This window comes from Antedon mediterranea, chromosome 7, assembly GCF_964355755.1.
Source record: "Antedon mediterranea chromosome 7, ecAntMedi1.1, whole genome shotgun sequence".
NCBI classification, from domain to species: Eukaryota; Metazoa; Echinodermata; class Crinoidea; order Comatulida; family Antedonidae; genus Antedon; species Antedon mediterranea.
In genome coordinates, this window is record NC_092676.1 from 24563349 (window position 1) to 24576106 (window position 12758).

At 33.5% G+C, this 12758-nt stretch overlaps 1 protein-coding gene across 1 annotated transcript; it reads left to right on the forward strand.

Moving 5' to 3' along the window:
- Positions 1-140: 140 nt before the first annotated feature.
- Positions 141-4111, forward strand: LOC140054228 (prefoldin subunit 3-like). Its single transcript, XM_072099145.1, has 6 exons — positions 141-215; positions 759-883; positions 1481-1547; positions 1956-2054; positions 2407-2545; positions 2841-4111. The coding sequence occupies exons 1-6, from the start codon at positions 141-143 to the stop codon at positions 2894-2896; spliced, it is 561 nt and encodes a 186-aa protein (XP_071955246.1). The 3' UTR covers positions 2897-4111.
- Positions 4112-12758: the final 8647 nt, after the last annotated feature.

The window sequence follows — 12758 nt, forward strand, 5'->3', positions numbered from 1 at the left end:
TATAAAAAATAAACAAGGTAATTTGTTTCTACTACTTTATAAAGTAAATTTTATTTTAATGAATAAAGGAATTCACTGAAATTTAAAATATTTTCTTAGATTTTTACTGAAATGAATTCGATTGTAAATTTTAAGAAAACATGGCCACCGACCAAGAAAGTTCAGTCATGCTTGGTCCACGACCAAATTCAGGAATTCCCCAAGCCGTTTTCGTAGTAAGTTTATATTTCTTGTTGCATATCAATTTATTCTGTAGTAGCTAAAAGATATATTAGTATCAATGGAGTTAATAGGCCTAGAAATGGAGCGTAGTGGGCATAAACTAGCATCTAGGCTAGGCCTCACTCACTCAGGCTCAGTTCAGAGTAGTAGCCTAGATGGCCTAGATAGAGGCCTAGGCCTAGATAGATAGGCTATACTAGAGGGGTCTGCTGCACATACATTCTGTGTAGCTAGCTGGCATGTAGACTAGGGCCTATCGTCTCTATGTACGTAGGACTGGGAGGTAGTTATTTGTCGCCCTGTCTGCATCGATCATGGCCTCTTCGTCGGAACGTTTGGCTAGCTGGGTGGGGGTTCAGTTTATGAAACGAAATTGCTGACACTTTTTTTTGGTTGCTGTGTGAGTGTTGATGACTGTGAGACTGTGTTTTATTTAAAAAAAATGAAATACCAGACTTTGTCACTTATTGTGTGAGTACATTAATAATAATTAATAGATTTATTTAAAGGATTTTCTTTAATTTTGTTCTTGTCAGGAAGATGTAGATGATTTTATGTCTCAAACTGAGAATGAATCTGTTGACGAAGTACTGCGTCGACTAGATGAACAACATCAGAAATACAAATTTCTAGAATTCAATCTTTTACAAAAGAAAAGAAGGTATAAATATGTTTTGTGAAGTTCCATGGTTTTAAAGTTTCCCAAAAGTAAATTAATAATATACTTTTCTGATTATTAATTCAGTGAAAGTTGTTAAAAATTACAATTTTCAATCTAAAGATCTGTCTACACATGACAAAAAAAATGTGATGTTCCCATATGGACATGACGATGTTATATCAGTACCATGTTTGGGTATATCACTACCATATTTGGGTACATCACACTTTTTTGTCATATAAAGTTTAATAGTGTAGACAGAGCTTTACACTTGCTAACTGTAGTTTGAACCCTGACTCCCAGCTGTTGCGCAATATGCTTTCTGTTTCACTGAACACAATTGTTTTTGTTACTCTCAGCAAATGTGAACACTTTGAAATTATCAATCCAAAAAAAATATTGTTGTCAGGCAAGGAAGTGTACCTTCCGCATTTTGCTATTCCATGAATTTGACAAAATATTTTCATTGTTTTATTGCCGGACTGGAATTGTCACTCTTCCTTCACAATGGTTTAATTATGATTAATAAGTTGTTACTGATTTTTATTTTTCCAAATCATTTCATAAAATATTAATGTAAATTTATTTTTGTTAAAGGTTAAAAACTCAGATGCCGGATATTAAAACAACTTTAGATATTGTGAAATATATGCAGAAGAAAAAGGTACATTAAGAATTAAAAATTATAATAATTATGCAAGCAATCATTGGAATTGTGAAAATATATTTAAGTTATAGTTATTTCTAAGATATTTTTCAATATCAAACTCATCAAACAATTCATAATTAAATCAATAGTCTATTTAGTGCCTAGCTTACCAGGATAAACCAACAATAGCCCTTTCTCTTCGAAGAGCAAGATATAACTCGAAAAGTAGAAATAGTATTGTCCAAGTATTAATATATCTATTACAAAAGCAAACCACTGTGCAAGCTCTCTTGAAGACATGTTAATCTAGAAAAGAAATGATGATGGTGGTTTGTGAGGAGGCTCTGGTTATACCCTTTGTCGTACTGAATTCAACAATATTCATTACATTATTTTTTCTATACTTTACTTTCTTTACTTAAGGATTCTAGTGATAGTTTGCCTGCTCAGTTCTTGTTGTCAGATCAAGTATACGCGAAGGCTACCATCCCACCAAGTGATAAAGTCTGTCTCTGGTTGGGGGTAAGTTAGTTTCCGTATGCCTGACTGGAGTTAAATAGTAAAATCCTGATTGTGCTTATCAGCTCCTGCAAATATTCTCTCCATTCAACTTATGAATATTCATTATTGGGATACATACTATTGAATTATGATTGTCTTATCAGTTCCTTGTTAAATAGAACAGTCAATTTTTCAACTTATGCAAATATTCTCCGCATTCAACATATGAATATTCATTTTTCAGATACTATTGAATTATGATTGTCCTATCAGCTCCTTGTTTAAAACAATTTTTCAACTCATGCAAATTTTCTCCCCATTCAAATTCACCTTATGAATATTCATTAATCGGATAATTTTGAATTATATTTAGGCAAATGTAATGTTGGAGTACTCTTTAGTAGATGCAGAAACTTTGCTAACTAAAAATCTAGACAATGCTCAAAAGACTTTGAAAGAAGCAGAACAAGATCTGGACTTTCTCAGAGACCAGTACACTACCACTGAAGTCAGTATCCTTTTTATACAATTCACCAAATATACTACAATATGTGTTTAGGTTTGATTACCAAAGTATCAGCATTTGGTTAAATTGGTGCTGCTGTAGCTTTGTCTACACTATCAAAATTTATGTGACAAAAAAGTGTGATGTGCCCATATATGGACATGTTGATGTCATATCACTACCATATTTGGAAATATCACTGTCATATTTGGGCACATCATAAATTTTGATAGTGTAGACAGAGCTTAACCTACAGCATTCTTTCAATAAACACTGCTTTTCTTAACGTCATTTTTCTTTAGATATTGCCAGAGTATATAACTGGAATGTGAAGAAGAACAAAAAACCAGACACATGATTTTTAAATAGTTAAAACTATCTTAAGCCCGGTCTACACCATCAAACTTCATGTGACAAAAAAAATGTGATGTGCCCATAATGGACACGAAGATGTCATATCACTACCATATTTGGGCATATCACACTTTTTTGTCACTAGTTTGATAGTGTAAACAGAGCTTTAAATTGCATAGTAGTAACTTTTAGTGTCTTTTAGAGTGTGTAATGTAACCATTTAATTTTGATGGTGGTGGTGAAATCTTATTTTGAATTTCCTATTTGCTGTTAACGATGAAGAGTTGTGAAGAAAGGCTCCTATTGGTTTATTACTTAGGTACTGCTTAAGCAAAAACATAATTGTTCACACATTTATTAAAAATTAACCAATATTAACTTCGATGTAAACTCCACATATTAACCAATATACAATGCTGCAAACACTAAACATAGAGTATGATTTTAAATCAAAATATGTTTTTTTTTTTTTTTTGGTGATCTGACTTGCATGAATAAATAATTGACCAAGCACATTTTACGACAATTAATAGAGGTTGTTATTCTGGCCTGATATTTTTTCCAGATCGTTTCTCAATGAAGATTAAAAGTTATCTTTGCTAATATTAATTTTTTAATCTAATATATTCTCATTTGAGAAAATTCTTTATGGACTAATGGTATACATTAATTACACAATAGGTCCCTGTCAATTACGATACTTCCTTAAAGATGTATTGTCCCCCTGAAAAATAATTTAAAAACATTTTTTTTGTTGAATATGCCATTTTAATGTCGCATAATAGTTATTGACTTCGACCAAAAATTGGATCAAAACAAAATTGATTTACCTAAAAAAACTGGAATTTAAAGCAAAAAATGGTCAAATTGGCTGCCAGCCAATGGATTTTTGGTTGAATTTAACCATTTATCATGTTATTTTATAAGTGAAAACATTATTTTTTTCCGTTTTTTTTTTCTACAGAAGTGATTCACTTTATTAAAACTACAAAATAACCTATTCAGAAGCTGATTTAATTAATCTTCATTTTTCATGTTTGGGGACAATACATCTTTAATGTAGGCCTACTGTAATTATAAAAGTTTCTTCATGATGTTCTTCTCCATAAAAAGTCTGTTCAATTAGCTGCTTTAAGCATATAGTTAATGTAAAAAAAACCAATAAAACATCATAATCTATTGTGAAGATGTCTGTAATGTGTATTATTGTGTAGTTTTATCAAGGACCTATAAATTAGATTCTACCTCTAATTTATAGGTCCATGATTTTATTATGTAAGAATTTTAAATGCCAATTGTGATACTGTGGATAGATTGGAGAAACTTGCATAAACGTCTGTGCATTGATTGTTAATATAGGTAATATAACGTATAACTTGTAACATTTATGGTGTTTGAATTCAACTTCAGATTTTTATTTTTGGGGTATAGCAAAAATTATACACTGTATACCCACCATTTTTTTTCACTTGCTAGGGAGTCACCAGACATATTATTAGGTTAAACTACCTAATTACTGAAAAAACAGTCTGTCTGAATTTTTCAAAATTTTGTATTTTAAGGGAAATTCATGTTTTTTTTTTGTCTGATGTATGTTGAACATATTTGATTTATGTACAATTAACCAAATATTATATTTAAAATTCATGCCTGTACCTGAGCTTTAAGTATGACAAGTCCATAACAAGCATTAAACACAATACTTATGTTGGTCATGCGGTAACGATATCATGCACATAGCCGTAACTGCGCGTCACAGTCGTTGTGGTTGTTTTTAAAATTACCTAAATTTTCTCTTAAATAATTTCCGGTTTTTTAGTCGCGTGCAAACACGACTCTACAGCTGCTCACTATGTCGGACGCGACTGCAGCCATGTATATAAAACACACACCGTGGTGCCCTAGTGTGAGCAATGTAATCTAATAACACGATGCTGAGCTCCGGAGATCAAAGGGTTTATCTGTGGCTGCGACACGGTCAGTTCTACGCCACGCAGAATATGTACATAGCACCGAACTGTTGGTATTTGTCGCAGCCAGACATACAAACAAACGATCGTTACGAGTTTCTATATTGGCAAGGTGAGCTCAGTGTCCTGTTAGATTGCCTTGGTTTGTCATTACAATGTTCGAGAGAAATAGGTTACTGGATTGCGATCTCAAATAGAATCGCGTGCTTTATTAGCAAAAATATCTTAGTATTGAATTCCCTCCTCCAATGTGTTACAACAATACAAAACCCTCGAACTTTGTAAATCAAAGTGCTGGTTCTTCATAGTAATAAACAATCGTCTAGTCTACAAACAACGTTTGATTATGAAAACAATGTCGTATTTAGAGTTTGTTTCTAAATTTATCACTATTTTCATACACAACACAACGTGGCAAAGATGTCTTTAAATAATTATCAAAATACTATTTATTCACTCCAAATAATATAATAATTATACATTAGAAATATGAGTTACACACATTTTCAGCATATTAATTCTTATTATATAACAATTGTTTTTAGTATTTGAATACAGATAAGCTCTATTATTCCTTCTATGGCGTGCCGACGATGACCAGAGTTGGTTTAATAAAGAGACAATAACGGTAATAAAAAATATAAAATCTGTGTTTTTCCTAAAGCTTGGTTCCCACTAGCGATGCAACGTAACGCAACGCTACGACGCGTTGACGCAAACTGCTGTATTGCGTAATCAAAAGTGGGAACCGACGACGCAACAGTGCTGCAAACATCGCAGGTTTGATTTGACGCAGGCGGGGGAAAACTCAAAAGTACGACGCGGGGTGAACCAGATCAAAGTCTACGGCATGCTAACATTGACCCGTAATAAGCAGGTTTGATTTTACGCAGGCGGGTGCAAACACAATTATTGGAAGAGCATTTTCTTACGTTGCGTAACTAGTGGGAACCAAGCTTTATGACCATTATTTACAGTCACAACACGGAGCGGATGGGCGGTTTCCGCTCTGGATAGATTTCATTTTCATTTTTTTATTTGACCAACAAAACATAATATACAATGTATAAAGATGAATTGGTCAGGGACTGCTAAAGTAATACGATTACTGTAACTACAAGAGTCAGCAGTCCCATGATCTTAACTAAAATAAATATATAATTTTATAAACAAATAAAGTATAAAGCTGTGAGTAAACAGAAAAAAAAAGAACAGATATGATAAACAAAAAACTTTGAATAAAATATACAAAAAAAAAAATAATTAAAGATAATTATCAAGAAGGAAAGAGTCAATAGATGATAAAAGATGAGGAAAAGATTCAGTAACAGCTAATTGGCGTAATGAGGAAGGTAACTGAGACCAAAGTTTTGGGAAGCGGGAGGAGAATTACGAAGGGCCAGTGTTCGAGAAAAGAGATGATTAAAAGTGAGGTCTTCAGTGTATGTCTAGGAGTGATAGTGAGATTCTGGATGACAGAAAAGAGCAGCCAGTAAAGCCATAAAGACATTTAAAAATAAATTGAAAAAGGATTTTGTTGCGACGGTTTTCAAGAGACATGAGGTTAAAAGAATTTAACCTGGTAAGGTATGGTATCTCTCCTCTTTTACATTTTAGAACTCTTCTTGTAAAATTTCGTTGGATGCGCTCTATGCGGATTGACTGGGACTTGGTTTGAGGCAACCAAGCAGGAAGTCCATAGTCAAGAATGGGTAAAATTAAAGATTTAAAAAGAGACAGTAAAGCAGGTTTTGAAGCATTATTAGCAATACTAAAAATAAGCCCAGACATTCTGTTTGCCTTAGAAACAACATTATTTATATGTTCATTCCAGGATAATTTGTTGTCAAGAGTAAGACCAAGATATTTGTGTGAGGAGACAGTGAGAAGAGGTTGACCATTATAGAAATAAGTGTGAGGCATATACATTTTCTTCCGAGTAACATGCATCACTTTTGTCTTCTTTGGGTTAAATGACATAGAATTTGCAGATGCCCATTTGTGAATGGAATGAAGATCAGATTGAAGAATTGTAGAGTCGGTATCTGAATGAATGGGTCTATAAATGAGAAGACCATCAGCAAAGAGGACAGAAGTAGAGTTCAGAGTGGAGTTGATGTCATTGACAAATAAGTTGAATAAAAGAGGACCTAAAACGCTGCCTTGTGGCACTCCAGATGTGACCAAACCTTTCAAGGAAACGTTACCGGCAAAACGAACACTTTGGGTTCTGTGGGTTAAAAAGGATGAACTCCAATGCCATAAGGGTCCGCAAGTGTTATATTGTTGAGCGAGTTTCTTAAGTAGGAGGTAATGAGGAAGTTTATCAAAGGCCTTTGACATGTACAAAAATACAGCATCGATGATGGGAGGTTGTGGCTTGTCAAGAATTGAGGACCAGCTATGAGAAATATTAGTTAGAAGAGTAGCACAAAATTTACCTTTTACAAAACCATGCTGGCCTGGGTACAATAGTAAAAACCACCCGATTCTGCTACTGTCAATAGGTATGTATCTGTATAACTATCAGCAAGTGTATGCTGTCTGCATAAATGCTGTACTTTTAACATACATAAATTATAGAGTATTAACTCTGTAAAAACTCTGATAAATGTGAGGAGATGGTCTTTTTTACAATTTTCTCAAGACACTTGCAGATGATTGAAGTAAGGGCAACTGGGCGATAGTTTCACAAAGTGGATGTATCACCAGATTAAAAAATTGGAACAACTTCTGCATGTTTCCACTGGAGGGGAAGACTTCCAGAGTTAAGAGATTGTGAGAAAATAGTATACAGGGGATAAGAAATAGGCAAAGAAATAGCCTGAAGAAGCCAAGGTGAAAAGTTTTCAGGACCAGGTGAAGCAAACGATGAGAATGTAGAGAGGGCATCAGCAACATATTTAGGAGTAAAGTCAATGTTATCCAATGGAGGAAAGGATGGAGATTGGATATTGCAAGCAGGAGGTGTAGACGGAAGGAGATTAGGAGGTAAAAAGGAATTAAAAACAGAGCAAAAGTAAGAATTAAAAGCATTGGCAATATCATATGGAATTTCTAAAGATCTGATTATTAACATTAAATTTTTGCGAGGTAACACAGGTCGATTTTTTATATTTAACAAATGTCCAAAAACGTTTACGATTATTGTCTGAGCAAAACAAATTGTCCACATAAGTTCCATAACTCTTCCGTACAAGACATTTTACACGGTTTCTCAATTTCTTATATATTTCCCAGTCTGAAATGCATTTAGTTAACTTAGCTTTCTTGAAAAGTATTCTTTTCTTTTGAATCAGTTTTTTAATATCTTGTGTAATCCAAGGGTCTGTATGTTTGCGTGCTTTTCTAACTGTCTCTAACAGCAGCATCGAGCAAGTCCATGAATCCTTCTAGAGACTTATTAACGTCTGTACTGTCTAAGAATGCACACCAGGGAGCCAGATGAATCAAATTATTTAAATGACCAAAATCAGCTTTAGAGCGTTGCAAGAAGCTTTGTGTCGTCGACTTTGGTTGAACAGATTTGAAAAACGATTGCATAGTGATCAATATCGACTGGATTATCCGAGATTTTAGTTGATATCTTTTCTGGCGAGCATGTAAATAATAAGTCAATAATAGTTCCATATTGATGATCATTTGAAGGTCGTGTAACTGTATCAATCAGTTGGGTAAAGTCCATAGGTTCAGTGATGTCAGATAGTGCAGTGAAGTCGGGGTGAGATGTATCGCACCAGTTGACATTAAAATCTCCAGTTAACAGAATGCAATCAAATTTATAGAACTCCTGTTGCAAATCAGAAATAGAAGTATGGAAGTGATTCCAAAAATCTTTCTTAGCATTTGGAGGCCTATATAATGTACCAATCAATACATTTAGATGTCCTACTTTTCAAGAAATCCAAATAAGTTCAAGATTGTCGTCAACATGGTAAAGTTTTGATGAAAAATCTGTTCTGATAGTCATGAACACTCCTCCACCACGCAAGTTACGATCTTTTCTATAGATATTGTAATCATTTAGGTTGAGAATTGAAGATGGAAGGCTAATGTCCAGCCATGTCTCTGTTACGCAGATAATATCACATGGATTTATTGTTAAATAAGCAGCCAAGTCAAGACTTTCGTGTCTTATACTCCTAGCATTAAAGCTAATACAGTTCAGTGATTTGTTTCTCCTAAATGTTGGCAATTGAGTAAGGCTACAGTCATGTACTTGAATAGTTTCAGGATCGTGTTCATCATTGGCAGTTAAATCAAACATAGGTAAAGCAGAGAGTAGACACCGTGGGCAAATAAATGTGTTTAAGTTATTTACCTGAAGCTGTGACCTAAATGCAATTGCATTAAGTTTTCCGCATTTCATGTGACATTTCAAGTTGCATTGAACACAATCTAAAGCTCTATGGGTTGATGTCACAGCACGTTGACAAACAGAACATGGAGTTTTCACTGGACCAGGATTCAATTCAATATCACCAGATAAGGCAATAATATTAAAAGTACAAGTTGAGTTATTGTGATAAGCGATTGGAAATCCAAAATAATGATTGATTCTTTTAGTCTTGAGAAGTAACACCTTGTTCAAGTGAACTCTTTTTACAGGATTGAAGTAGGATGCATTTTCACCGTTTTCAATGTCCGTATTAGTGAGTAATTGTCTATTAATAGCAAAGATGTAGAGATGAGAACTACTAAGCCAATAAACCTCAATATTAAGGTAGCAGCTTTGGCTTTCTTTTGTCCCTGTTGTTTATATGGGCCATGTCTAGGCAGGATGTTCAACAATAGACAAAGCTTGTCCATTGTTTTTACCCTACCAAAACAAAACCAAAGCCTACGTATACCTTCTAGAAATGCACTCAATTTACAATCTTCAGCTTAGAATAAAACTCTAAAAAAAGTATATTTTCTCGAAAAGTATCCGTCCAAAATCCATAAGCCAATAAAGTTTGCCGTAAGGTACCAGTATAGACTCTGTAAAATCGGTAAATCAGTGTGAAACTCCAATAAAACTGAAAATTAACTTCCAAAAGACAACAGAGGTCCAGCCTCCATGCTTACATTAAAATAATTGTTGACTAATCTAGATACATATTCTACGCGGTTTTCCGCTTACCGTTACAGCTTGTCTGTGTAAATTTAGCTATTTCCACTTCTAGCAATACGACTAAACAACAGTTACTTTTTCCTCCACATAAGTGTTGCCAACTAAATGATTGTTTTTACATTCACTAGTGTCTTTATTTTCCTTATAATCCACCATGTAGCGATCCGGTGCAAAATACTGTTGGTAAAGTGGAGCCAACAACAACGTTACTGACGAAACTAAGTACAGGCCAGTACATAGATATAGGGCGGGGTTGTAGGAACCCGTCGAGTCATATAATGAACCTGTTAAGAAACAAATCAATAGCAGTTAAAAATTATTTATTTTTACTGTTCTTAATATATTGTCAACATTGCACTCGTTGTCCAGAGTACCATCCGCGATCATGTACGTATAATCTCTCCATGTCAATGCCGTTTAAACTAGAACATAAAGCAAGGACGTAAACGCAACACAATCGTGTTGACCAATGACAGGCGACAGTTCGAATACTCCATCGCTTGTGATTGGTCAACTCCCTTACGTTGCGTTACGTCCTTGTATTGCGTCTCAAGTGGGAACTGGGCATTAATCAATTTCAACTTTATTTATTTATCACTCTGCAGTTGCTCAAGCATACTTTAGGCATTGTGCTTAATTCAATAGCATTCAAAAGTACTTTGACAAAAACCAGTTTGAAATAAAAATGAATAATGTGTTATTACATAGAAAAGAAAATGTGACATTTTTAGGTGTAATTTTAAACGAAAATCTTAACTGGAAACATCACATACAGCTTATTAGGAAAAAAATGTCTAGGGCAACTGGTATACTTTTAAAAGTAAGAGAATTCTTTCCTCATAAAGTCCGTATTAGTCTTTATAACACCTTAGTATTACCTCACCTTCAGTATGGTAACTTAATATGGGGAAATACATACAAGAGCACGTTAGAAGTAATACTAAAACTCCAAAAGAGAGCTGTAAAATGCATTACCTTCTCTAAATCCAGACAAGCTTCAGAGCCACTGTTTAAGAAACTAAAAATATTAAACGTTTATGATTTTTACAAAGTAAACGTCATAGGATTTATGGCAAACGTTAAATTCAATGAATTACCACATCACATTTTAAATATTTTTAATTACTGTGACAGTATTAGGCCTACTCATAACCTCAGAACAGAAACTGAATTCGAAATTCCCTTCACAAGACTAACTTACAGTCAACAGTTTATACATATATATGGACCAAAATTGTGGAAAGAATTCACTTGTAATGGTGGTAATTTTCATTCATTCAATCTTTTATTTCGGAAACTCTGGTCCATAGAAAGTAAATTACATATAAATGAAATAAATAAAATAAACAAAATTACTACTATTCATCTCAGGATGGCATTCCATCTGGAGAGCATCTTCGACTTAACTAAGACGTTGCTTATAATCGTTGAGATTAAAATATTTTTGCTTGCATTAAGTCTACACAGCAGGCCATATATTGATATTCTTAACAATTCATAAAAAGAGGGAATTCTACGTTCCGTAAACATGAGGCTGCCACTGCAATGTCGAGGCCTTTCCAACAACATTCTTAAACCATTATTGTAGCATACCTGGAGAGATCGCAAGGTACCTTGATTATAGTTGCACCATAATGTAGCACAATACATATTTATGTTCTAAATAAAACACATTTCACATTGATAGAACACATACTAAATTTTCTGACCAAGGAGTTGGCTCGGAGATCTGTATTTCCGCTTTATATCAAACTCATCACATAAATCCAAGGATATAACATGACCAAGATATGTGGTTGAGTCAACATATTCTAATAAACCGGTTATTTTAAAGAAACAAAATAAATGTATAAAAAAACAGGTCAAAAAATACTTTTTATCACTATATGCTGATTAAAAACACACCTTTGTTTTATTTAAGTTCTATGTACTTGTTCTTATGTAAAAGGGTCCTACAAAAAAACGAAGCTGTAGAAATAGAAATCCAATAAGAAGTCATATTAATTCGCTTGATTCGAGCCCAAACTAAATTTACAGATGGTTTAAAAATGGACATATTAATTAATTAATACCAATCCTTTAAATGTTAATGAAGCGTAAACTCAAGTTATTAGGGAGTTTTCGCAATCTTACGAATACGATAACGAAAACGGATACGTCACGCACACGTATTCGTTTTTCGTAAGCCAGTTAAAATCTGTTTCGCATGGCAACGAAATATTAAAGATGTATTGTCCCTTTGTCAAATTAAAAAAAAATAAAAATAAAAAGATTTCGAAAAAAAGTGGGTCATTTTGAAGTATTATAATAGTTATTAACTTTCACCAAAAAATAGTTGGAAAAAAATCATTTAACTGAAATACAGACGTTTTTTGGTTAAAAAAATAACTTTGACTTCCAGTCAAAGTTTTCGATCAAAACATATCTCATAATGCAATGCACATATTTGGCTACTCTGTATGCATAATCATAAAACTTCCTTGCGATCTGTGTGAAAACACCTTCTCAACCGTGACAAGTTGTAAACAATCCTAATTAGCATCATGCATAATGTATACTCATGGTTTGAAATCTTTGTTTACTTTGTTTTTCAGACGAAATGTAATCAAATTAATTTAGCTATTAATTACGTAAAATTGTTGTTTTTGTCTCGAATTTTCGACTTAAAGTGAATAACTTTAATATTACTTTGATATGGCCAATTAAAATTTAGTATATTTTGACCTTCATTTTTTTGTGTTTCAATGGACAATACATCTTTAAGGGTGCCGTCCAAAATATGA

Excerpts from the sequence above, each read along its gene's own strand:
- LOC140054228 (XM_072099145.1), top strand. The coding sequence starts at position 141 with ATGGCCACCGACCAAGAAAGTTCAGTCATGCTTGGTCCACGACCAAAT. Across the intron at positions 884-1,480 it reads CTTTTACAAAAGAAAAGAAG|GTTAAAAACTCAGATGCCGG; the intron begins GTATAAATATGT and ends TTTTTGTTAAAG. Across the intron at positions 1,548-1,955 it reads AATATATGCAGAAGAAAAAG|GATTCTAGTGATAGTTTGCC; the intron begins GTACATTAAGAA and ends TCTTTACTTAAG.